At 41.2% G+C, this 27,638-nt stretch overlaps 1 protein-coding gene across 12 annotated transcripts in view; it reads left to right on the top strand.

The window, feature by feature from the left end:
• Window positions 1-14,273: 14,273 nt before the first annotated feature.
• KAT6B (lysine acetyltransferase 6B) overlaps window positions 14,274-27,638 on the top strand; it is a 119,243-nt gene continuing 105,878 nt past the window's right edge. For 7 of the 12 annotated variants that reach the window (XM_075154434.1, XM_075154435.1, XM_075154432.1 and 4 more), the window contains exons 1-2: window positions 14,307-14,495; window positions 21,952-22,843. Coding sequence is in view for 11 of the 12 variants with exons in the window: in XM_075154435.1 (XP_075010536.1) it covers window positions 22,223-22,843 (621 nt within the window). In the remaining variant the exon portion in view is untranslated. Of the gene's footprint in view, window positions 14,496-14,528; window positions 14,551-14,657; window positions 14,892-15,983; window positions 16,379-21,951; window positions 22,844-27,638 lie in introns of those variants that run through there. The other 5 variants (XM_075154427.1, XM_075154424.1, XM_075154425.1 and 2 more) reach the window with 5 other exon arrangements.

Below are 27,638 nucleotides of genomic sequence, written 5' to 3'. Positions count from 1 at the left end.
TGCACCAGCACTGCCCTGCTAAACTGCATCATGCTTCTCTGAAGAAGGTCCGTACTGTTAGTGCCATTTGCAGGATGGCCTAACGAGAGACGAGCAGGTGTACTGGGCTATCAGTGCCTATCGGAGGCTCTGCTTAAATTCCAGGGCAAAACATATCCCTAAAGGACCTTCCCACACTGGTAGCTCTGTCAGAGCTGCTGTTTGAACAGACGTGGTGAATCTCTTGTTCAGACTCAGCACTTGTTGCAAAAGGTGCATCTCAACTTCAGTCAAACAAGACACAGCCTGAATCTGGTTGAAGAAACAGTATTGGAGCCCTCCCCCAAATCTCTTTTGTAGATAAATTAGTGAACACCAATGTTGTAGGAGCAGAATGAAATTGTTCATGTTATGACTCTCTTCTCAACTTACTTGGGGATTATAATTTTAGTCTTAATCTTGTTACTGCACTTTTTTTCTGGTAATCTGCTTTGTTTTGTTCATTTACATTATTTTAATAGCCTATATATAAACCCACTATAACGTATCACTACGCTAAATGTGTGTATATGCATGTATGAGCATGTGTCTATAGTTTTATACAGATATGAAGTCATTTGGTTTTTTAATATGAAAGTTGCCATCTTGGAATTTTAAATGTGGTGCCAGTTTTTCAAGGCCTGAGATAATGGTATTAATTTAGGAATAAGATTGTGTTGGACTTATGAAAGAATTTTAAGACAAAACTGCAAAATGCAACATAGAATGGAAAATATAAGATACATTTTGGCTTCTTCTGTCAGTTTTAGAAACATATGAAATGCAAAAAAATCTGAAATGAAAAAAAAAAAAATCAGAAATTAGGAGCTGATAGAAAAAAAGTGTTGTATAGAATGGAAATACGGACAACTCTTCCAGACTGCCTTTCAACAGGAAAGGATATATCAAGGATTGAAGTGAAAGAAAATGGGAATATTTGGCTGGACTCAAGTTTGGTTGTAATAATGATTCTTACAAAAGACTATTTATATTCTCATAGCCAAAAATATTTGCCACTCTTTTTCCATTTGCAATTTTATAAATCAAAAGGCAATGGGTCCTGAAAGTATATGGATGAGTTTTCCAGTAAGCATCCAAGACACTGGAAACATCACAGACCCTTTAATTTAGCCTTGCTAGCACCAACACAGCACTTCCACGGGGTATTGCTTTCATTGGAATTGCTCACATACTCAGATGTTTGCAGCGGCATTTTTGTGCATGGCAAACTCTTGCAATATGGAAGGTTTTCTTTTCCCTGGCAGTGCAATATGCAAATACACTCCACTGATGCAAAACGGAGCCCACTTAGTGCAGCTTATCATACTGAAATAGCCTCATCAGTGCAAACACCCAGCATCCTCTTACCCAGGCTGTAATAAGATCTCAATGACATATACAAGGGTTTGTAGGATCAGGTTATTATTTGTGTAACATTAAAGTCCTGCTCTATGTGGCAGGCAAATGTATGGCACTCTTCATGGCATTTATTTATACAGAAAACTTGAAAACACAGTGCATCTATGTATCAGGGCATATAAGCATTAATGGCCCTGACCAGCCTTGCCTGGGGCCTCCCCGCCACGCCACCCCTTCCCAGGAGCCCCATTTCAGCTCAACCCGAGGCTATATAGTAGGAGTGCTGGTTTCTAGCTCAGCTGCAGCCACGCCCGTGCCTGGCCATGGGCCCTGTTTATCCAGACCACAAGCCCACAGGCTAACTTTCCAGCTTGACCTTGACTTTGGCCCTGCCTCATCACCATGGACATGCCTGCTCATCACTGTACTCAATACAGATGCTGACTTGCTGATCGACTGCCTGGCTTGACCTTGGACCTGCCTCGTCATCACAAACTTGCCTGGTGAGCTTGACTTTTGGTTAAACCTGGCCCTGATCTCGGGGTCTGCCCTGCCCCACTCCCTCGCTGCCAGCCCTGGGATACCCCTCAGTTCCTGGGCCGCAGGGGCCAACTGACCCTTGCTGCTCCCTGACGCTGTGCTAACAACGTACTATGTGTGTCCAGGAACAAGAGAATGAAATTAAGAGATGAGCTACAAACTCAAGAAAACTTGTTAATAATGGAATCAGTGACTCAGCACCCTTGCCAGCATTAGGATGTGCCACATGAAGGATTTTTTCTAGTGCGTCTCAGACCCTGCTTCAGCAGTATGAAATATAGATCATGAATTAATTAGAAACAATTCAATTGCATGATCATAAAATTGTTTTTCTTTCCATGAACGGATGTAACTCATCTGTCTCTGTCATAAGTGCTCGAATTTGCGCTGAATTGGACTCAGGCCTCCTGAGTTTCAGATTCTGCCTCATTAGGGATTTTAAAATTTTACATGTGATTCTGAGAACCTCAGACTTTTGGGGGTTTTAAATCTGTCTAACAACGGGAGATAATAATTCTGCCTTCTTGAATACAGCCATAAGGCTCCCCGTGTACCAGAGAAGCCTTGTACTTAGGACATTTGACAGGCTACTCCTGCCCAGCACTGCAGCAGGGGACTAGGTAGAGCAGAAGCAGAACCATGGGCTGGAGGCACAAGCCCTGGGGAACCTGCCAGCTCCAGCTCTTTCTCAGCCCTCAGTTGAGCAGCACATCACATGCAGCCTCCCTTTTCGCTGAACGTGCAATGATTGCTGTGCTCCATTGTAATTCAACATGAGAGAAGAAGACAGGCTTTTGTCCCTGGCAGACGGCTGTCTGTCTTGAAGTGTATGCGCAGTTTGCAGTGTCAATTTTCTGGACTCATGCTAAAGACACCTTTGTCAGGGGACTCTGGTATGTAGCGGTGCTTCTTGGTGTGTATGGGGGATGGTTTTATTTCTTCACTGCACATTTTGTGGCCTGTCACATCTTTTGATCTAAAAAAAAATCCTGTACTAAGCCTCAACAGTTCATAAAGCTGTGTTGAAAAATGTACGATGCTGCTGAAATCAACTGTTGTTTAAATCCACATGGATCATGTAATGTCTAAAAGCTTCTTTCCCCACAACATGGAGGAGATGAATTTAAAAAACAAACACACACACACCCCCGCAGCTCCCCCAAGGTCAACATGTAGTCATTCAACTCTAGCAGTCAGTCCTGCCTGCAGAGAACAACACACTTAATATTGCCAGACTCATGATGGAGATCACAGTGGTGTCAGTTCTCAAATCAAAGAGAAATAAAGGTTCATGTTCCTGTCCCAAGAGAAGGCAATTGGTTTTGAAGGGTTGTCAATCTAGAAATTTCAAATACAAACATGTACATACGCCAGCAAAGTCAGTCTTCTGAATGTATGAATAACCTTTCTCCAGACCGAATTTTGTGGCACAAAACCCTCTGAATGGCAGTCTTTGGCACAACTGAATGAGGTGGTGTTTGTTTGAATCTTTCAGCAAAAAGTATTTCAAAACAGAAAGATAAGAATAAGTGGCTATAAGTTGCTTAATTGATTACTGGTGAGGAATATGGCACTTGCTTACCCAAGATAGCCATTTGCAGTAAACACTAATAAAGGAGAAGAACTTAGGGCTATAATTAGGGTTGCAATGGCTTAACACCCAGTAGAGAAAAATTTAGACTGAACATCAAGAAAAAACACCTGAAAGCAGCAAGGTGTTTAGTCTATGAAATGCTGGAGAGGTATTGAGGGAACCTCCACCCGAGTCACTTCAATGTAGCTCATTGAGGAAAGTGCACAACTGAGTTACACATTTATTCTGGACTTTCATTTGCAGGTCATCTTCAAATCTAAGCTCTAAAGAGCACATTTTAGGGAGCGATCCTGCAGAAAGAAGTTAAATTTGCCAGCTTTTCCTCATTTGGATCTATGTTCTCTGCTTCCTTTCTATGACCCTATACTTGAAGCATTTAAAGAACTAAATCATCAACCCAAAACAAGTAACTCCTTTCCTCCTACCTTGTCTCAAAAAGAAGAAAAAAAGAGAAAATTACAAAGAGAATTTTAACTAGATAAAATCAAGGAAATTCCAAATTCAAGTAGGCCCTTCTGCTTAAACGGTGGTTAATGCTGTTGCTGATTAGAATCACACTAGCGTCTAGATGTCTTAGCTAAGATTAGGAGGGGGGGTAATGTTGCTTTATTTATACTCTAGATTAAAAAGACAGTCAAAGGAGATATTACTGTCTCTATATGATAGAAGATGAAACTCTGGGAGGTTAAGTGAGTTACTGATAGGAAGTCTGTACGAAAGACAGAAAACGAAGCCAGAGCTTCTGAGTTTCAATTGGGTGCTTTATTCCAAACTCTTTCCCTCTGTCAGGGAGCTTTGTCAGGGTAGGGCTCCGAGAAGGTTTGCTGTTACTTGACCAAGGCAAAGTGGGAACTACAGTGCTCGGATCAGATGGGCTTTGTGGCAGGAATTGGAGCCATTTAACGTGGCTGGCTGTGGGTTAATTCTTTATGAAATGAGATTGTTGTTCATGTGTGTCATGCAACTGCACTCAAGAGACCCGATTTTGATTGCTTGCGTTACCAGCTGGGAAGTCAGAAGTTTGTAATTTTAGGAGCAAAAGGAGAAATGTAATTTCCTGGACTATAGATGATTTTTTTAAAAGCAATTATCCAATGTCTATAGAGTCAACATGTAAACTCAGTGCTAATGCTTTTCTAAGAGGTTAATTGTTATAATAGGAGAAAACCCATATGCAGCAATTGAAATTGAGTGGGTTCATCACCATATTCAGGATCGCCCCTCCCAGGCTGAACATGTTCTCTCTAATAATGCCCAGCATTTATACAGACAGGAGCATTTCTGAGCTCCAAGTCTGCTTCACCAAGAGACAGGTTAATATTTTTCCTATTTAACAAACAACAAAACTGTAGCAAGGAGCTTTCAGCAAGACTAGAGACAGTACCATGTGTTTAAAACTCAAAAGATCCTGCTGCCCACTATTGTATTTAATCTCTTCAGCCATATTATTTTCCATTAGACTATTTGCCTCTGATAGCTCTGGATAGCTGTGGATTTGAAGACAAGGAAAGATTAAAAAAAAAAAGACACGTGAAACCCTGAAAGAAACAAAGGACATGTAGACTGAGTGGGCAAAGGGATGTGAACAAGAATGCTCTACTGGAAGCTTCTGGGTTTTAGGAATATGTTTTTATTGTGTATAATTTCTCTGTGAGGATGTCACTGCTATTTTACAAATATTAATGATTTATTTTTACAGATTTCCTCTGCAGAAGGTAATTAAAAATAGCTTATTTACTGTCTTTTCTGAAATGGCTACATGTAGACACAGAAATTCAGGGCCTGATTTTCAGAGGAGATGATAAATAAAAAAAAAAAAAGTCAGGCTTACTTTTTCTGGATCTAATGAAGACGGAATTATTTTTCTTACATTCCTGAATGTTCTCCATTTATAGATAACTATTCAGCTAGGTTTATGTTTTAATTTTAACAAAATTATGGTGTTGGATTAAAAAGTCAACATTTGCTAATAAAAACATTGAGTTTATTGTGAATGCATTGAGTTTATTATTCTTTGAGATGCTGCCTGCATTCATAAATAGTGTTTCTACCTTCACAAATTTACAATTTAAATGGTATTTCAAATTCTACTACATTCAATTCTTAGTATAAGGAAAACCTGTAGTATAATATATAATTTGATAATCTCTAAAAAAAATGCCACCAAGCCCCCAAATTAGAAAATGCATGTTTCCAATGTAAATAATTTCTCATTTGCTTATTCAGTTTTACTACCAATTGAATGGTCTCCTATGTGTCTTGGCATGTGCAATGACAGCATTTGTGAGAAAGTTATTTTTATGATGTAATGTGGGAATTTATTACATATATTTGTAGATTCCTTTCCTGTTAGATAATTTGGTATTTGCTTTCTTTTTGATTCTTTTATATATCCCTTGCTTCCCAGAAAGAGCACTGAGGCCACAGATGAGCTCTTTATTTAGCTTTAAATTATTTTAATTTAGTCCAGAGTTTCCAAAGATTAGTTATTTTGTGCACTCTACTTCAGATTGCTTCATTTGCAGGAAATTAATGTTCAGCATTACTTGGAAGTGAAGGAAAACTAACAGATCATTTTTAAAAGTCTGTCATTAATACCATATACCATATTTTTCTATTCCTGATGACTGGGATTTTAAATCAGCCATACAAAATTAAGCCCAAACATGCAAACACTTAAGGTATGATACTGAGCTCATTAGTCAGTCGAAACTTTTTACTGGTTTTAAAGGATTTGGGATTATTCCCTGAAGCAGGTGTATAACTTCATAAATACACGCATGAGTATCCCCACTAGAAACTTCAAGACTATTCAGTTGCAGTCACACATCTTGTTCAGGCCACAGCAAAGCTGGGCGAGGATTGATTGAGGTTCTTGGTACTACCTACCTTCTCTCCCCAGACTGTCTGTTCAGGCATAATGACATCTGTAGTCACTCCCTAACCTGATCCAGTTTAGCTTATACACTTCTAATGGCACATCATTTCTAGGATGTCTGAATGTTCTCTGCACCTTCGGTGGGGCTGCTTGCATATAAGCCAGCGACAATCCAGGGGATGACTCACTGGATGCAAGTTAAGCACCCAGCTCCTGTCGAAAGACAATAAGAGTTGATTAACTCCCAGCTGAGCTTTTGAAAATATCTAACTTTGCTCTTAGGCCACCTTTCAGCTGAAAATAATGCATAAAGAATGCTACTGGTTGCAGTGGAGCAGAATATTCATCTTAGTTCTTAGCTCAGGCAGCATGATAGCTCACTTAGCAGCAATAAGCTGCATTAAAAAAACAGAAAAAAAAAGAAAAAAATCTGGCAGCCCAGAATTAACAGAGTGGGTGAAATACTGTGAGGAGCAAGAGAGACAGCGGTGGATGTTATGGAAAGACACAGGGTCTGATTATCCAGGCGCTGAGAGGGATGGGGAAAAAAAAAGAGGGGATGTTCTGCAGCTTAATTAATGGAAAGAGGCTTGTGCATCTGACAGCAGCCCCTCTGCAAGGTGAATTCTTTCATAAAGAGCCTCATTCATGAGTTGCCAAGACATCCACAACCTATTCTTGAATTCACACAAAAATTAAAAGAAAAACAACTGACTGGCTAATTTAGCGACTTGCAGGATGCAGCTGGTGCTACTGTTTTCACAAAAAAAAAGGCCTTTTCCCTTCCACCTCCTAACCATTCCAGTCTTCCTCCCCACCCCCAGCTATTTTGTACCCTGCTGCACCAGTGAGGAGTGTGACAACTCCTGACTTAGCTGGCACTGTGGGATATCGAATAACAAAGGGGAATAATATCAGGACAACAGGGGGGTTCTGGCCAGTGCTAAGGAAACAATTCTGACAATCTCACTGCTTGCCCAGGTCCTGCCATCAGCTGAGAGGTAGAACTTCCCTCTTTATTTTTTTTTTTTTAATGAAATAAACAAAGAGCTTCATTATGCTGGATAATGCAACTCCTTCCCTGGCATCTTGATAAATCACCAGCTACCTATCCTATGTACCACTGAGGAGACAGTTTTTGTAGTTCAATGTGCATGAAGAAGATACGTCGTGTTTCCAGCACTGATATATTATTACCTTAGCTCTTCCTAGCTACTACAGTAGTTCACATTCTCATATTACCTGACACAGAAAAACAAGTCTCTCCTGCCCCCAAATCCCTTTTCACTCAGATTTTCCTTCCCAAAGGATATTTAATACAAAATCCTACTGTGCGTGACAACAATTTAACAACCAGAGTTAGTCAGGTCGGAAGCCCTAATACAAGCAAGCCACTGGCTATTTTTAAAGCAGCATTGAGCATATCTAAAGGTTTCTGAAAGGTATTTGAAATGATGTGGTATATTGCCACCTGACTCTGACAGGCCTCCTAGTCTAGCTAACAGAGGTAGAGTTGCTCCAGTACTGGCAGCTCTCAGAAGTGACTGAAATAAATTGTTTGTGCAGTCGGAGCTTTATTTAGCAAGGGAACCTCACAACTAATGCTGCCAACAAGGAAAGTAAAGAAAACATCACACAGACCTAGCTAAAACTCCAGCTGGAGATAGAAGTTTGGTCCTTGAGAGCAGCCAAACTCCGCTTGGTTCAAGCTGCAGAAGACTAGAGTGGAGGTTGCTCAATTTTCAAACAATACAGAGCAGACCTAAGGTTTTTCTAAGCCTGGGCTCAGCAAGTTCAGAGCTGGTTTGTCACATGGGTTATTGCCCAAACTCCCATCCTTTATGAGAAGGTGGGTGTGCCAGGAGATGCTGAGCTGAAGTTGAAAGGGGAAGTGCTCCAACCAGCTCTGCAGTAGGCGAGGGTTTTCACTGTCTGTTGAGTCTGAAATGTGGTGGGTGTGCCTTTCAGTCATATTTCTTACAGCTCTGGCTGCTTGTCTAGTGCTGTTTTACACCAAGGGTTGGGCAGCATCAGAATAGTCTCCAAATTATGTGGCTGGTAACAGCCTCTCTGGTCATTTCAGTTTTTTCAGCTTATTAATAGGGTGTAAAAAAATATAGTGGAAACTGGATGAGAATGGGATTAACAAAAATATGGTCAAGCTTTCTCCTCCCCCTTTTTCTCCATGTTTCTTGGCAATGTTTGACCAATAAAAGACTGCCAACAACTTCAAGTCTGGAAATTTTCCCCTGGCTAAAACTGAACTAGAATGTAGTACACCCACGTCACAGTTGGAAGTTGTGAGGATTCATTCAGTTACATTAAGGACTGTCAGGATCCTTTAGAGGCTCAAAGTAACCTTATTTAGCAAAACTGCCTTTGCAGTCTCTTTTACTGGTTTCTAAGTACTGAGGATGGCCGCCTTTTCATCTGAAGGGCTCAGCAAGTATCATGCCAGGCTTTCTGGACAGGCTTTTTTCCCCTCTCTCTCTTCTTGTCCAGTTGGATCTGGAGAAAGTTATAAAAGTAATGTTCATTAAAACAGAGCTAGAGAGTATTCCAGCAGTTTGGAGAGCACAAAAAGCTGTTGGGAAGCTGTGAAAGGGATTTTGTGTGAACTCTAAAAAGAATCCCCCCTCTCATAAAGTGACAACCCAATATCCCCAAAGGGAACAGCGGGAAGGAAACCTAAACCTGTGGACAAAGTCAACCGATAATGAGTGGAGAGTTAATTACTTTAAAGCTCACAAAGACAAGCTGAGGTGTTAAAATGGCTCCTGCAAACACCAGCATCCTCCCCTTTCACCTGACTAACTAATCGCAGCAGGACGGTAGCAAGAAGAACCTGAGCAGCCTCTGATTATGGCAGCTTTCACTAGCTCTGAGCAAACTGATCTTTATTCATTTTCAACTCCATCCTTCATCTCATCAGCTGCCCTCACAAAATATTACCGTGAACGTGTATAAAAACACAAAACTGCATCAAGTTCAGTGATGCTGGTTGATACAGAGTCCTGCAATATCCCAGGCCTTCCTCTTGGGATTAGCCTAGAAAACACTACTCTTGCACACAGCAGCAAAATGCTTCCTGTTATATCTGTGCATTTTACATGGCAAAAGGAGAAACATAAACCCAGTATAGTTATAACTAACAATTTACTGTGGAGCCTAGGTCCTACTCCTTTATTCTCCAGCAAATTTGTTTTGAGTCACACTTTGTATTAAGATTCCATTTGTGAGGTTTAACACAAGATTAGCACGTTTCTATGTAAAATGTATAAAGTTTAAATACATCGGTAGTGTGTTTCAGACTATGATGAGCTATTGTTACAAAAGCCCGTATTGACCCATTGCACTCATAACAATTGATTACTATTTATTAAAACATCTATTAATCACTTACTAATCCTTTATCATGTGTGTATAAATAGAACCTCCGTATGCAGTATTGTGAGACACTATGTTTATGAAAAGCACCATCTTATAGAGACACTATCATGTATAAGAGCCACCTGTTTTTTTCTCCTTTGCTTTTAGCCTTTTCCTTTGCACTCCTAAATTCTATTCATCCTGTTGCCTGTTTAACATGTATAATAGTTAATGCAGCAAAAAGACATGCTCCTGCTGAGGTTTCAAATATGCATTAACAGGCCACTAGTTTCTTCTCCATGACCAGCACAGCTACTCCATAACTGGATCTCGTGTGGCTAGCGCAGGGCCCTTGGAACTCAGGTGGCCAGATTTTTCCTTAAGCTGGCATCCTTTTCTAAGCTCTTTACTCTACGCTTTGTATCTCTGGCTGGAGAACAGGAAAAATAATATACATTCACCTAACAGAGCTCTTATAGGAACTAATTAATTAAGGATTGTAAAGTACTTTGATATAGCAGTGTGGTATATTTGCCAGAGTAGAATGGAACATGTGGGATTTGTTATAAAAAGTCACTGTCTCCATCCCTGTGGGATGACAGCTGATCTACCACAAACACTTATTTCCAAATTACAGTATTATGCCAATTACAACTCCTGAGTTGAGATTGTTACAGCATTTAACTTATAATGTGTTAGTTTCAGGAATTAAAAAGCCCCCAAATCAGTAAGATGGCAGCAGGAGACGATTTTATACTATTATTCAATTTTATTAAATGTAATAGATGAGGCAGCAAATGATCAGAAAATATGCCCACGGGTTATTCATTTTGTGTGTGCCTGTGTGTGTATAAATATATGCATGTATATATTAATATAATCTATACAAATATTTATTAATAGTGCTTAAATTGGGCAGTGATGCTCTGTTGTACGCAACAATGCATATCCTCGTACATAAACCAAGAAACATTCTGTTTGTATTCAGAGGGGTAGACTTAGTTACATGGATTAATCTTTCAGATTAAATTACAATATAAAAGGCTGTAAAAAAAATTTCATAAGTGAAAAAAGAAAAGGCTATTTTAATCCAGAAGGAATATGAGGTTGAAGGTTAGGGTACAGGGAAGCTGCTGAAACTATGGCAGGTGCGCTAAGCAGAGGAGGTGGTATAGGTAAAGAATATATGTGTTCAGCTAATTGGCAGGGACACGCTCAGCATGACTGTAGAGACTGGGAAGAAACTCGCTGCACTCTTGGGATGACTTTTCTCCCCAGCGTCGCTTCTTTCAACAATGTATGTCAGGGGAGGCAATTTCCAGGTGACTGTAGTCATATATGTGATCATGTATGATAATAATAGAAGGAACATCCTGGCTTTGTTGAAGTCATAGGAAGTTTTGCCAGACTTTGATGGGGGTCAAGACTTCACCCTCTAGCAGCTCCGAAGATAAATAGGGATCTGTCACCATACCAACATGGACAACTCTATAATTGTTTCTAAATATGTAACAGCCCCACTAGTTCTAATGGAACTGCACCAGTGATTAAAGCCCTCACAGGGGAATTCTTGTTCTTATATATGGCAGTAATTTCATGCTCAAGAATTTTCTCACTGATTTCAAATGAGTGTTCAAACTCTAATTTAGTGTTCTTTTTTGTATACTGATTAATTTGGTCTGCATATGGCTGGGCTTCATTTAAGTGGTAGTTTCCAGCTTGTCTTACACCGCTGCTATACATACAGCAGTTTTAAGGTTTTTGAGAACTGAATTTAACTCAGACCATGTTCAGCCCTTAACTTCTTGCTTTCTCTCACTTGTGATCCAAAAATAGCAACCGTACATGCATTTTTAGAACAATCGTAAGGACTTTTGGAGAGAAGGATTTGCTTACTAAATACACGACAATATAGATGTGCAATCAAATATATTTTTGCATGGGGGGCGGGATACATCCTTTAAATAAGGATATTTAAGCTATAATTAAAGCAAGGAAATTAATGGAACAGACTGAACTGGGCCATAGTACTTCTTTCTAAAAGCAGATGAGAGTGGTTTTGATTTTAGATTTTTTTTTTTTAATATCAGGGACATCTTTTTAGCAGGTGGAATGGGTGTATTCCCATGTGTAGGTGTCTAGGCACCTGTTACTGCTCGGGGGCATTAACTGTTGGAGTTCATCAGTTTTGTAGTGGTTATGGGAGAGTAAATCCCCCAAAGTCTGACAGTAGAAGACATGTTACAGTGTGAATTTTATTGCTTACACTGACTTCCTTGATGGGCTTATAACTTTTCCATGGATATTTTTAATGTAGTTTTAATTTTTTTTCCATACAATAAACCCAAAACATTTCTTATCTAGATCACAAAGCAAAATGCATGCAACATATTAGACATTCTCAATTAGATCCAAAGTGTTTCAGGTACTTATGGCTTGTCTGTGCAACATGCACTGTCTCAAATTGAATTGCCCTAAATTCACATGATGCAATTCTTTTGAAGTCATTATTTTGGGAAATAGTATAATTGAGAGTGATAGTTCGCTGCAGGATGATTCATGTATGAAGAGGTTCATGTGCTTAACTTCACAAGTTACATAGTGTTAGGTACACCTGTAAATGTCAAGATCCATAGGAATCTCTCTTCAAACAAAAGGTTCTTGAATATGTTAAAAACTGGAACACAACACCCGATGACATATTGTCTTATAAAATTTATTTTTAGGAAAAGAATTAAATTAAGAAGAAGGAATGAAAGTATTTAAACCAGAGACTTTTATGATTTTTCTCTGTGCTATTAGTTATGTCTTCAGCATACTCATAATTTCAAAATGGCCAAAGAGATTGTTTTCTCCAGTGTTTTGTTTCCTGAACTGGGATGTGGCCATGCCAAGTTTCAGTTTCAAGAGATTATTTTTCTGTTTTACCACTAACCAAGTTGTAAATTTCCCGGAAAGAAAAAAAAAAGTTTATAATGGAAATGTTGACACAACATTCAGAATGGTGTTGCAAATGTGATGCTCTGCTGCAAGTTGTGCTGTAATGATTTATATTGTTTCCAATAATTTAAAACCTATTTTCAATCACAGCCAAGTCCTGCATAATACATGAACCTTGAAGGATTCTCCAACAAATATTAGGTCACTAGACATTTCAATTTCCCGCTCTATGTTTAAAGGGCTGCATCTGGCAGTTAAAAGACTAAAACCTCGGTCAACAGATATGGTATGATAGATACATGCTGGAATATTATTTTCACCTGGTAGCTTTCTGTAAGTAGGTCATTCAATTTTATAGTGCTCTAAAACATCACCAAAGATCTTCCTTATACAGTATCTCCAGCAATTGACTCTGAAAAAGTTGCACTAAACCTTAATGCTTAGTATTTTATTACGGAAACTTTGTTCGCTTGCTGGTCTACATGCAGTACATGATCTAGGAAAAACCTTCTTAATTTATTGTAGAAGGTCATTTTCCACCCAGTCTCAAAGGAGATTATTTTTTCTTTCATCTTTACCTTTTCTTCTTCAGGACCAGATATTTTTAGAAAACTTTGCAGACAGGCACCTAACGCAACACGTCACCTGCAAGGCATGGAAGAGGATGTCTAGACCTCTGAGATGGGTCACATTTCAAGTTTGGGAAGATGGGGGGTGTCTGGTTGGTGCTTTCTTGAGTACATGCTCAGGTAGGTAGATTACCTTTTCCTCCCTTGTGTGGTACCCTATGGTATAGGGTATACCTGTGTGGTATTTTGTCGTGCCATACTTCAGTGAAAAGTGGTGTTTGCTAGCCATACTTGAGAAAACCATCATGAGTAGTATTAAAACTTTGACATGGTGAGCGGCCTTTGGCAGCATGGCTCAAGACAGCATGGAGAAAACGTTTAAATGAGTTTTAAGTCCATACGTGTTATCACCTTGTCCTTTAAAATATATTCCTCATAACATCTCGTTACATTTACAACAAACTCAATGGGAGGACAACATCTGTAATTTGTTCACCCTCCTTTCATCCCTCAGACTAATTATGGTTGCCTCAAACACGGCCCTCTTCCTCTGGTCCGAGGAACTGCTCAAGCCCTTTAGGAAGGATTTGCCAAAGCCTGCCTGTGGTGGTGCTTTTTAAATCGCCCCACATCGGACGAAAACCCCAACCCAAACCCTGAGGACGGCGTGAGGGCCCCCCGGGAGGTGGCGGTGATCACTTCCCCTCAGGCCGCCTTCCCGCCCAACGCGCCCCGCAAGGGCCACCCGCGCGCCCCGTCCCTCAGCCCCAAACCGCCGCCGCGCTCGCGGCCTGCCGCCACCGCCGCGGGGATGCGCCTCCCCCCAAACTTTATTGCCTTTTTTCCCCTTTTTCTCCCCCCCCCCTTTTTTTTTTTTTTTTTTTTAGGGAAAAAGGTGGGGGGAGCTCAATTTCCCACTTGCCAACAGCAGATAAAAAAGTGGGGAGGGACCTCTTCTGTCACAGCCTATGTAGATTAACCTTTCAATTAGCTGTTATCAGGTCCTGTGTCTTAGCACCAGTCCTCGCAATCTGCGTCCGCTCGGCATCGGGAAGGCTGGAGGTCTGGGGTGGGCTTCTGTTTTAATTTCTAAATTAATGATAATTGTTCGTGTGGTTCCCCTCCCCCGCCGTGAGCTGAACGCTTGTGTCTGATCTGCCCGTCCACCTTTTAGTATTTTGGAGTGAGAAGAGGAGCCCCGCGGAGGAGGAGGAGGAGGGGAGACAAGGTATTCTCTCTGTATTCATCTTCTTTTTTCCCCTCTGCGAAGGGGCTTAGAGAAGGTAACTGGTGCAATCAATCCGCTGGCTGGGGATTCCCTCCACCCCCTCCCCGGCTCGTCTGGCTCTCCTGGCTGGGTCTCTTCAGTGTGTATGTGTTTGGGGAAGGGGGTGGGGGGAGGCTGTGTTGTTGTTGTGTTCCTGGCTCTGGTTGCAGCCAGGAGAGAGAGCGAGCGAGAGAGCGAGCGAGCGAGAGACAGAGAAGGAGAGCGAGCGAGCGAGCGAGAGAGGAGCCGCGATCGCGTTTCAGGGGCAGCACATTCCGCAGGAACCGCTGCTGCAGAAACACACACAGGCAGAGAAAGGAGGTCATTGCAAGCAGAGGGGGGAAACCTGCATCGGAGGTTAGATTCCCAGGAGTTTATGTGGGGGATAATAGGGAGCATGCGATGGGTTTTGTTTTGCATCGGGTGACAGGCAGCAATTTGCCATAATAACCCCCCTTCCCTCCCCTCTCTCAGTGCAGGGGGCTTGTCACTAGGCTGGGTACTTTTTTTTTCTTTTGCATTGGAGGCTGATGCACGTGTTTGCAGACACTTGTGCTTGGTAAATGCATTGCAATGCTCTGCGTTTTGCACGGGAGGGGGAGCAGCAGCAGGAGGTGATGGCTGGGTTGGATGGGGTGGGGAGAGGGGGAATGGAGTGGCGGAGGGAGGCAGGGGATGGCTGAGGTTTTTGTGTTGCATGCTCCCACCCTGTCTTTCTGAGGCGGCAATTGTTCCTTCGCAGACGGGGTGACAGAGAAGTCCCTGTGCTTCGCATGGCGAAACTTGCAGGGACCTGCATGTGGCTGTAGAGCTAGGAGTCATTGTCGCCGTCCCCGTCCCCCCCCCCCCCACCTTCGCGGCGCGGGGCGTGTGTGTGCGCGCGATAAGCGGCTGCCAGCGCCCGGCACCTCGGGAGGGTTGTGCTGGGAGCGTGCTGCTCCATCTCGCCCGCCCGGGCGAGTGGCAGGATCCGAGGCACGCGCGTGACGCTCAATATTTAAGGCTGCCTATTAGTGTGTGTCGCGCGCCCGCCCGCCCTGCCGGGCTGGTTCAGGCGGCCGCCGCCGGTGTCTCTTGCTAGCGATCACCCTCTCGAACAAACTTCAGGAGCGGGTGGGGCGGCAGCGGGTGGGGGAGGGTAGTGAGGCCGGGGGTGGGTGGGGGGACCAGACGGACGGCAGTGGTAGCCAACGGGAGGGCGGGCTTGCGAGAACTCTCGCCTCCGCTTGCGGCGGGTGACCAATCGCTGGCGTTCGAGGCCCAGCAATGAGGCGGGCTGGGCTGTGGCGGGCGGGCGGGCCGTGCGGGTGTGTGGCGGTGGTGGCAGCCAATGGCGGCTTGCAGCCCCGCCCTTTCTCACAGGTAGGTGGGCCTGCGCGTGGAGGGAAGGGGCGTGCCTCGTGATTGACACGCCCTGCCTTCCAATGGGAGAGACAGGCTGGTTGCTGGGCGGGACAGGGCCGGTGTGTGCGGTTGATGGACACGGGCCCGCGGCCTGTGAGCGAGGAGCGGCGTGCGCAGGACGGCCCAATGGCGGGCGCCGGTGGGCGGGGCGTGGGGTAGGTAAGGTTTTAATGAGACTCCATTGGGCTGTAATCAGTGTCATGTCGGATTCACGTTAAGTACAACAGGGCGAAACAAAATGGCGGCGTAGGTGAGGCGAGGCGAGGCGAGCCGCGGCGGTAGGGGGAGTCGCGGCGGCCGCCGGCAGGGGGGCAGCGCAGCAGCGGGGGCAGCCGCCTCGGCGCAGTCTGGCAGCGGGAGCAGGGGAAGAGTCGGCAGCAGGGGGAGCCGCTGCGGCGCCTGGAGGAGGCTCCTCCCCCCGCGGCCCCGGTCCCGCGGAGGTGAGTGGTACCAGGGAGGGGGGGCCCTCTCAACCTGCCACCCGCGGGCGCAGCGGGGGGCCCGCGCGGCCGCCGCCCTCGGCACCACCCGCCTGCCGCCCCCGTGGGGTGGGTGCAGGTGCATGGCGTCGCCGTCCTCTCGCGGCTGCCCTGTCCTGCGGGGTCGCCGTGCCCCGGGGAGCAGAGCCTGCGGGCTTGGGGTTTCTGCCTTTGAAATGAAAAATCCCGGAGCAAGGCTTGGAGGGTTCAAAAGCCAGCCCTGGCTCGGCCCCTGTCAAATGCAACAATGCCTTGGCGCTAGGCACTAGGCGTTGCAAATCATGGCTTGGGTACACTGCAAAAATTTTAAGTAAGTTGGGGAGGGGAATAGTCAAGCCTCTAAAGCCACATTTCGGAAGTGATGTTCACACGGTATTTTCTTTGCCCAGACCTCACCTTTAGCATTCTGTCACTGAGCATTGAAAATAACCTGCTCTGCAAAAAGCAAACGGATATCCCTTCTGTTGAAAATCAGTATCCCAAGAAGAAATGTTTTCAGTGAAACCCTCTTCACAGGTTAACAGTTGGCAGTGACTATTGCCTTCCCATGCTCCCTGATGTTCTCTAGTACCATATTTTAAAGTGTTCAGAACTTCCATGTAAGAGGATGGGAAGGGTGAATTTGGGTGATTTTGCTGGTGTCATGTTGTGCTGATGCTGTTTCCTCTGGTAGTGCTTGCTGCTGTCATGTTGTGAACTGCTTTTTAGCATATGATCTTAAACTAGCTTGTGGGGCATCGCAGAGTGCAAACACTTCATCAGTTTGATTCACGTGTACCACTCTTACTCCCCACACCCCTAAGTCTTTTGGTGTAGTTTTGAAGTTACTATAATGTCTCCTCATGTGTCTGTTCAAAGCATGTGCAAGTGTCATTGCCCTTCCTTGTTACAATTGAAAACTGTATGTTGTATAAAGAATAATACAATAGCTGGCTTCATGATCTGAGTAATTTTAAGAGTGTCATGTGTGCTGGGAGTCCTTGCCAGGGTCTGCTTTCTCTCTGTCTCTTTGTAGGTACATGTATTTTGCAATGGGGAGGCAAGTATCTTGCCTCTTTTGCATCATTAATTGAGATGAGGGTGGAATACAGAGTTGAATAACTGCAGAATTCTAAGTAATGGCTTGGAGGAAAGAAAAATGGCAAGAAGCTTACTGAATGCAATGGCAGACTTTTCTTCCTCCTCCTCCTCCTCTGCTGCAATCCTTACCTGACCCTGATGCTGCAGCAGAGAGCTGGCCTGCTGCTGCTTCTCCTGAGTGTGTGCAGAGCAGGTAGGAGGGAGCAGAATGAAATTGTGCTTCACAGGTCACCGGCAGGTTGCACAAGTTGCTGTGATCTCTCTTCCCCACCCCACTCCCTTTTCTGTTTATTTTTTTGCTAGCTGTGTTAACCTCAGTTTTTAAAAGTTTAACTGCATTTACATTTAAGACAGCCAAGGCAAATTTTTTTATGAATTTCTTCAAAAGAAGACTTTAGATTGTCTTTTGTGAAATGGTTTTGGATACTTGTGTAATAACTTTTAGTTTTGTTTCTTCAGCGGGGCGGGGAAGCATAGCTAAATTTTTTTTCTTTTTTTTTTAATTTAGTCTTTCTGACTACACAGCTTGTTTTCACAATCTGGATCACTGGGAAATAATTCCAGATACTAGTTCAGTCTAAAAAAGACCTTATTACAGGATTATAGGATTACTGATGACACCTGAGATTGACATGTTCAGTCAGTGCATTCTTTAATTAGAATCAGCTGTACAATAGGTGTGTGCTTTATAAAGGACATATTTGCATTCATTCTAAATCCCAAGCTGCAATTTTGCAACTTCTTTGTATTTATCTGATAATTTATGACTTAGGTGAAGGGACAGGCCTTGACTAGAGATGGCTTTTCATGTTTCAAAGGTAATGTATTGTACTTAACTCTCCGAATGCTTACGCTCTGCAGCACTTCAGTAGCAGATTTGTTAACAGACTTGGTCAGTAATACAGTGCAATAAAACTTTCTCAAATGTTCTTATTTTCAAAATAAGATATCATAGAGCTTAGAAGCTGAAATGTGACATATGACATAGAAAGAGCTTAATGACTGTTGCCATAAAACTTGGAAGTGGTCTTGTGCATTTAACGGTCTGGAAAATCTAATCTGTGATTGGATGGGTACTGCTGAGGGTTTCATTAAAAGTTATTTGATGCCAAGGGGAGGAAAATTAATAAACAGACATGAGTGCCTGCCGCTAATTTATAATCACTCTTAAAAATTGTTATTTCCTCAAAATCTGTTTGGGTAAGCATCACACTTTTTATATTAAATGATATATGACCACCTTTTTGTGGTTTTGGTGAAATTACGTTCTAAACTTAGAAACCTGAATGTCATTTTGAACTTCTGTGTGTCCTCTTATGTTTAATCTAGAAAGTTTGTTTCTAAAGCAGCTTGTTTTGTCTTTATCCAGTCGCTCAGCATGTATATGTATATATCTCTGTATTGCCAGTCTTGGATCAACTTGATTTATGTGTGTCAACTTGATTTATGAAAGACCGCTTTAACTTACAGCTCCAGGATCACTGAGCTGAATTATATTACTGGTAAAGATGTTTGTTATTAAGAGGTTATTCTGAATCTGACGTATGGTAGACCTTGTCATATCAGTTGTGGAGGTCAGGGTGCTACACTTCAAGCACGTATGCAGTCAAAGTGGCAGAATAACAGAAAATCTAGGTTGTGGTAAAACAGTTCCAAAATTGGATCGGATGAGCTTTGCATGGTTTCCTAAAGCAGAATGAACTTAGATTCTGTTGGAAGGTGTGAATTTAAGATGTCTTGATTTTCTTCTTGAAATATTCTGCCCTGTGTGTTGGAAACTCTATGCTCCTGCTGATACACTCAACTAGTGTTGATTTAGTAGGCGCTAGTATGCAGGAGGTTGTATTACACGTAGGGAGTTTTAAATAAATAAGTAAAAACGTAGTTCTGAATTGATATTGCTGTGAAATTCCTGTACCAAGCAGCAGACTTTACATGAAGATACAGGTTTATGCTCACCTTTTGCCACAGTCACAGGCCAGTAAAAATTCCTGTAACCCACAAGTGAGAGCATTTATTCTGAAATGTTCATTGGTGTCCAGGTGCTTAGAACAGACCCTGCACTGTGTGTTCTGGAATTTAATGGAAGTGATGTGGTTGCTTGTATGAAATTTAATGCAACATACTGCAGTAGGTTTAAAAATGAGGCAAGTACGTCTGACTCAGCAAATGCAGTGTTCAGCATTTAATTAAGTACTGACTATCTTCCTGAAGACTCATAGTAGAACAGCCTAAGTAAGTAACTTTTAAACTTAAAAGCAGCTTTCTAGGAATCTGGGTCTTTATATGTGGCTATAGAGAACTTCAAATCTATAGGCAAAACGTATAAAATAGTCTCAATGTGAGTGACCCTCCACTATATATAGAGTTCTGCTTTGTTGTATTATTGTATTTTTAGTGTCAGAATTGTGAGAGAATTTGTAGGATTCATAATACCATGGAAACTTTTTTCCTTCCCTGTATTTGTCTGCATTTTGCAGCTACAGTGTTATTTTGGAATTATCTGAAAACAGTGAATATAAACAATGCTGTTAGGGAAAGAATGGCTTTTGCTAGCTGGATTAAATTAAAATGTCTGTTTACAGTACAAGTTATTGTTTTATTACAAATACTTGAAATAAACAGAACTGTTATCAAACATAATTTGCATGAGTACAGACTGGAAGCAAGAAACAGGATCCAGTCTATGTAGATCAATAGGGTTCAGTATGAGAGCCAATTAAACATTCAGGCCCTGCATTTATATCAGGAATGTGTCTTTTCATTCTGGCAGTTAGTTCAACTTTCATATTTATAAATCTGAAAATGCTTAAGCTTCAATCAAACCTAAAGAATGACAAATTCATGAAATGAACTGATTAATATTTCTACTATTTGGGTATAGAAGAATTTTATATTCACCAATAACCAGCTGATCTTTTGTTACTAATCCTGTTGTGTAGGTGTAATAATATGTGAAACATGATCTGGAGTTTATATTTAAAGAGATTTTTGAGGGGGTAGAAGGAGGACAAGATATGGGACCAAAAGTGTTTTTGTACTCATTCTCTTCACAGTTGCAGAGGAATCTTTTTAAACAAGTTGAAAATAATTTAGATTACTGCATCAATTCAGGTTTTTTTCCTATTTATAATTCACTCAAGTTTTAAACATTATTGAAATGCAGGATGACTTGAATAAATGAATAAAAATGAGGTCCAAGACTTGTGTAATCATAGATATTACTGTTAGTTATAAGCTGCTTGACATAGCTTTGTACATGTAGTTTCAGATTAACTCAGTTTTAGATTTTGCTGTGAAACTGGTAGAACTTTACAAGACAACCCATTTATTTGAGAATGAAGATTTTCTTCTTCTGTTTTTTATTTATTTATTCTCCTTTGACTTGAAGTAATTATACAATTCTGTTAATGTCTTCAAAAGTTCTCCCTCACATTTCATGTCAGAAAAAACTAATACCTCAAATATATTAATTTATTCATTAGGTGACTATGGTCTCAATTTAATTTGTGTGGCTTTTTTCTTTTTTTTTTTTTTTTGTTTCATATATTGTCCTGCAGAATTAATAAACTCATGACCAAGATGTTCTTTCAGGTTTCTTATATAAGCTTTTGTAGCCACTTAATTATCTATTGGACTGATATATTCCATAATAAGTAAAGAAAATTGTTTGTTAAACTGTGAGTCACTGAAACATATTTTGTCAGTGCGACCTCTTTATATGTCTTCATGCTGACAGCATATTTATGTGAAAATGCCTCCTGTTACTTCATTTTCGTTTTTATTTCTAAGAGTTTGTATCAAAAATGCATGCCTCTCTACTGCACACCTCAGAATGAGAAAGCCTTTGTGATTCCCTTCTGTATTGTAGGGTACCTAGGTATTAATGAATGATGTAATACTAGTAACTAAGTTCTGATATTTTGCTTTTGATTTTTCTGAGTTGTATAATCAACATATGGCATGGCACTGACAGACAGCGTACTATAAGAAATGGCAGTGGTTAATAATTTGACTTTCATTGGTTGAGGATTGTTGTTGGGTTTTGTGTTGGTTGGTTTGTTTTTTTTTTTTTTTAGTGCATGTATAATACATGCAGATGGTAATTCTCTTATACCAGTGGATCTAGAAAGGATTTGTAGGCAGTTTGTTTTAGAGCATATTTTCAGATCTCTGGCTGAATGGAAACTGTCCAACAAGTCAGTAGTAGGTTAAGTGTTGGGGTGATAGAATTTAAGAAAACTAAATCCACTGAGTGTTGAGAAGTGGAAGGATTTTATGATGACTTGTTTGGTGTGGGGTGGGAATTGGCAAACATTTAATATAATCTCGCAAAGATTTTTGCATACTGCAGCATCTACAGTATGAATGCATGTCTGAATGAATTCTGTTTCTTTTTACTACTTCAGCATTAACTGTATTCTCTCTCTGCCTCTTCTTTTTTCTTTTTAAAGGTTGCAACAAACTTTCGTGTAAGGATGTGCCAGTATCATCACGAATTAATTCTTTCTACCTTTCCATAACGGTAAAGTAATTGGAAGTTTCAGTCAGCAGATACTTCCCTTTTCCGACTCCTCAGGATGGATATTTTTGAGATGCATCCAAGCAGTGTGTGGAATCCTTTGAGTTGTGTTTGAGGTGTGAACAACCTCTGAAAGATCTGCTAAAAGGATAAGGAGGAACCTCTATGGGTAACCCTTGGCTGGAAACAATTACTGTTCAACCATGGTAAAACTTGCCAACCCTCTTTATACGGAGTGGATTCTTGAAGCTATACAAAAAGTTAAAAAGCAAAAGCAAAGGCCTTCTGAAGAGAGAATATGTCACGCTGTTTGTGCTTCCCATGGATTAGATAAAAAGACTGTTTCGGAACAGTTGGAACTTAGTGTTCAAGATGGTTCTATTCTTAAAGTTACCAACAAAGGCCTTGCATCTTACAAGGACCCAGATAATCCTGGACGGTTTTCATCTGTTAAACCTGGCACTATTCCTAAATCTGTTAAGGGATCTAGAGGAGCTTGTAATGAGCTTCGTAATGTGGATTGGAATAAACTCTTGAGAAGAGCAATTGAAGGGCTTCAAGAACCAAATGGCTCCTCCCTGAAAAACATAGAGAAGTATTTGAGAAGTCAAAATGACCTAGCAAATATTTTCAACAATCCTGCCTTTCAGCAGAGGTTGCGTCTGGGGGCCAAACGTGCTGTGAACAATGGGAGACTATTGAAGGATGGACCTCAGTATAGAGTGAATTATGGCAGTTTGGAAAGCAAAGGAGCTCCAAAATACTCCAGCACTTTCCCAGCTTCTCTTCCACCTGTCAGCCTTCTACCCCATGAAAAAGACCAGGTAAGTCTGAAAAATGAGAGCAAATGTAGTATGCAGAAATGATTCTTGTTCTTTGTTTGTTTACCTAATGCAAAAGTAATGATTCTTCTTGTTCTTTATTTACCTGTTTAAATGTATATAAGTGAGGATGCATGTCAAAGATCTATGCAGAATCAGTTCTGGTAAAGGAATTTTACTTAGCTCCCTATGTCCTGTCGTTCTGTGTTGGATAGTTTGCTCTTTGGATTTTCAGTAGATAAACAGAGCAGCAGGGAAGAGTACAGCTGTATGCTTTCTTGTAGGTGTGAGATTGTTCTGTCTTGCCTGGCAGACTGGTGTTGCTGAAATCTGCAATGTGATTTGGTTGTGGCCTTTTACTTTCATTTTACTCCAGGATGTACTAATTTTCTTGTCGTTTGAACGCCACCTGAAATACTACCGGTAGAACTCTTGATATTTAAGACTGTTAGAATTATTATCTGTAAAGATACTTGTATGTAGGTACTTAGCTTTAAAACTACAGTTAATAGGAACTGGAGTTAATGTAGATATTCTAGGAATATAAGTGAAGGTGTCAGAGTGACAAATTGAGCTAAACTGCAGAATCCTCCTATTTCAGTTTTGTTGGACTTCCTACGTGGGTTTACTATTTTTTGCTATTACTTGGGCCTTGTTTTCAGGTTAATGATTCACAGGGTTGAAGCCTTGAGGGAGAAGGGGGTGTCAATTAGTGTATTGTTTATGAAAGGATAGTGTGAAAGACATGTCTGTAGGCATTCTTTGATCATTCCCCACTTAGTATGGTGAAGTGTGTTTTAAATTTTCAGTGTTCTTGGGAAAAAAAGCTACCTGTTCTACCTGAATTGGGTTATTTAGGATCTTTGTAAGATGGTGGTTTGGTGGTTTGTTTTTGTTTTGGTTTGGTTTTTTTTCCACTTAGTGGCAAAGTTTGGTGGCAGTTCTTTTTGACATAGAATAACCCAGACAACTTGGCCATTATAGAGGTGCTATTAGTGTCTCCTTCTAGAAACTGCATGATGGTTTGCACTCACCTTTTTTCCTTCAGCTGATTGTAACGTGCTGGAGGGTGCAGAGTAGAAAGTGCTTATGTTAGAAATATTTAGTGAAGTCTACAAGAACAGTTGTTTGTGGAACTGTCAGAGGTGACACTAAAAATGTTGGTAGCTGTAGGTTGATTTATGTAAGCTTCTCTAAATATATGTTAAATATTGTTTTTATATGTGGATATCTATCTATTTCTGTCAAATCGGACTTCTTGGGTATTTGAAGGATGCATGGAGCTTCACGCTCAATAATCAGAATGGAAATTCAGAAGTGTCGCTTACTGTGTGATTACTGCTGTAGCCATACACTATAAAGATTTAATTACTTGTAGTGATAAAGCTGTCTGTTTAAGTACTTTCAGAGAATCTTCTGTAATTCTGATACTCTAGTGGCATGAAAAAATTGAAGGCTGGAGCACTGAGCAACCAAAATAGGTTAATACTATGATGCTTCACATGAATTCTGTGGAAACAAAAATCTCCCTTGTTAGGCTACCTACTGGGACTGGCATCCATTGCAAGGAATGTTAGTTGGGTCATGGTGCTGAAAAAGCCGTTACTGCCATACTAAAATACTGGTATAATGATAAATCCGTCTTTTAGAAGTTAGCCAAACAAATCTGTTCTCTAGCAAGTGCTTTGGCAAGAAATAAGCTTTCATTTGGGTGCTTCAAAATTAGCAGTGTGATTTGCGTCTTTAAAAACTATTCGGTGTACACTTTTTCCTGACAGAAATAGTTTTGTTGTGAGGTTGGCGAATCAGTAGTTGCATGTCAGTGTAGTGCACTGCTTAGTTGTGCTAGTTGGGGCACAGGTTACTGGGCAAATATATACAGATTTGGTTTAAATGGTCTTCAAGCTGTATGGCTTTGAATACACTTAAAGGACAGTTCTGAAAGTAACTGTAAATAGGTGTCTCTATTATTGGGATGTGACTGGATGTTCATTTGAAATTGATGGTAATTAATGAATACGCAGAACGACACTGCAAGAAAATTGTTAGGCTATTTTTATTGGAAGTATTTAAGTGGCAGTATGGGGCATGTCAAGATTATTTATTGAATTTTATACAATAAAATGTAGCCAACTGGCATGTCTCAGGAATGGTCTTTGAAGAGATTGGTGTATTTTAAAGTTTCTTTGGCTGTTTATATAGCTAGCACAAGTAAGAGCTGCTTTTTTGTTTGGGTGGCTCTTTTTGTTTGTTTGGGGTTTTTTGTTTTTAAATACTAGAGGTGGAGTTCAAGTATCTCTTCTGTTGACTTTTTGAGGAGAAGAAAGAACAGGAGGATGTGCAGAAATCTGTTTAGACGACTGGAAATTTGAGTGATTTTGACTTTTCTAATGCATAATTAACATCTCATCAGGATGAGACAGTTAAAAGATTTAGCGCATTAGAAGTGCATCAGAACGCTCTGTTTGGCAATCTGAACTTTCACACTTATAGTACAAGTGCAGACTCTGAACCTTTCTTCTTGAGTGAGTAAAAGGTGATCAGAAGAGATATAGTACTGCCTCTGTGTGTGTGTGTCGGGGGGGGGGGAGTTTGTGTGTTTCTGTGTTTTGGTGTGGTGGGGTTTTTTTTGGTTTTTTCCTTCTCCACCCTTTACTCTCCCCTCCCCCCACCAAAGGCAACAGGGCATCTAGTGCACTGAGAAGATAGATGCTATTGCAATGCAGTGCCAGTGAAGTTAGTTTTACAGACCTGGAGCCTGGACTATGTTACAGGGGTGTTGAATGTTTTGCATTCGATGAAATACTCAGGTGGAACAGGGAGTGCTAAATTTTCCTCTTGGTTATGGTGATATGGAGCTGCTTTTCTTGTCTTCCTATTAACTGGGTGATCCAATGCAACTAGATATAGTCGTCTTGTTTCATTAGATGTAGACATAGCTGCAGTTAGTTACAGCAATATAGCTTATATTGCCATGTTTCCTCCTGTTATCCATAGGCCTGGAAGGAAGCATTTGTGTAAAAATGGTATGTTTCCTTCAAATCCTGACTCTTCTGGATTTGGGCAAAGGTGTGTCAACTCCGAGTTACAGGAAGAGGAAGTATGCAGTGCAGCTGTTAAAATCTTCTCTTCCTCCACCCCTTCCCATTCCCTGGTGTGTGTGTGTAGGGTTGCTTTATCACTTCTGTATGAAGAGATGCAAGCACAAGGCTCATAGGAAGGACCGATTCCATTGGAAGGTCAGGTAGCTGTCATCAGCTATATGGTGTCTAGGCTGTACATCATATAAAGTGTAATGAGTGGTATAAATTATATTTCAAAAGGACACCCCAGTTGTCCTAAATATTCTGGTGGTTGCATTAAGGTAGATGCTTACTTGATGTGGACAGTAACTTGAATCAGTGGAAAGTCTAGAGACAAGAGGGAAAAGGCAGAGCAAGCAAAGAAATCTCAGCCAACAGTCTCTTGTTACCTACCCACAGGAAGGCAGGTAACTACCTTCAAATGGTGGCTGTTTTAAAGCGTTAAATTGGTGTGTTAAAGGACCAGCCTCCAGCCAGAGGTGGAGCCGCCTTAACAATGAAGGGAACTGAAGACAGTGCTGTCCTTTAGGATGAAGACTTGTAATGTTTTTTCTTTCCTGCAAATAAAAACCAACCCACCCCACCCCCCCAAGCAAGCAGAAAAAGAAGGAAATTTGTTGCTCAGTTTTGATCTTGTGCACTTCACTATATTGCAGTGCATAGTTAGTTTTGATAATTTAACTACTCTTATGTGTTCTTCCTTATGTTCAGAGTATCTCGCATAGATATCTCCTCTCTTGCGCTTCACACCTTCTCTCACCCAGCATCTTCTGAAAAGGGCTGTATGAGTGTGTTAATCAAAACGCAGTGTAAAAACTGGTAATGGAGTAGGAAAGGGTGTGAACAGAGAGGAAAATCAACCTGAACACGTTGAGTGACGCGTAGCTTTTCGATAAGCCTTTGATGCACTAAAACACACTTCTGGAAATGCAGCAGTATTTAAAAGTCATGGTTAGTGTTTAAATGGGTGTTTAATTTAGCTTTAATGGTGTCAGTTGTAGAATGGCAATATCGGTGGTGTTTTCTGTGCACAGGCGTGTGCTATGTTGTTCCTTGTTTTCCTTGTCACTTGGACAAGCACTAGGAAGGTTCTGCAGTTTGGGAACTGAACAAAACTTACTAGGTCTTAGGAGTTAGCCATCTCCTGAACACAAATGCCATGTGACTATAAACCTGAAGAAACAGATGTTTGTAGGCTGTAGACAGCTCTTTATTTCCTTATTTTTAAACATAATTTAAAAGGATAAATCTAGCTTTAAAAGTGAAGAGGCAATGTCCATTTTAACATTTTCAGAGGACTGTGGGAATGTGTAGTATATCTCAGTGGTTACATCTTTGCTGTTCAGAATAATTACTGCTTAAAATATACTTCGAAAGATGCAGTGCAAATGGAGATGACTTGATCCATACAGCATTTTCTTGGTCCTCCTGAACACTCTCTTGAACAGCTCAGCAACTGTATTAATAGTTGTTTCCGTCTGATTCTTGGGATGAAAATTTTTATTAATCCCCCTTTCACTTTCAGTTTGTCTTTCTAAGCTGACTTTTATGCAAAACCAAACTTGTTTTATTAATTTTTCATACTCCGAACTCCTATCTAATTTTGTTTTCACCGGCCTATGTACATTTAGCTTTTCAAAGTGTAACTTGGCATGCGTTGAATTTCAGTTTTCTGGTATGTAGCTTGTGCCAGTGCAGACACTGGGTGTTCCTCC

The sequence above is a fragment of the Calonectris borealis genome, chromosome 7 (genome assembly GCF_964195595.1).
Source record: "Calonectris borealis chromosome 7, bCalBor7.hap1.2, whole genome shotgun sequence".
NCBI lineage: Eukaryota > Metazoa > Chordata > Aves > Procellariiformes > Procellariidae > Calonectris > Calonectris borealis.
Note: the sequence above shows the minus strand (reverse complement) of the source record. Positions and strands in the feature narration are given on the sequence as shown.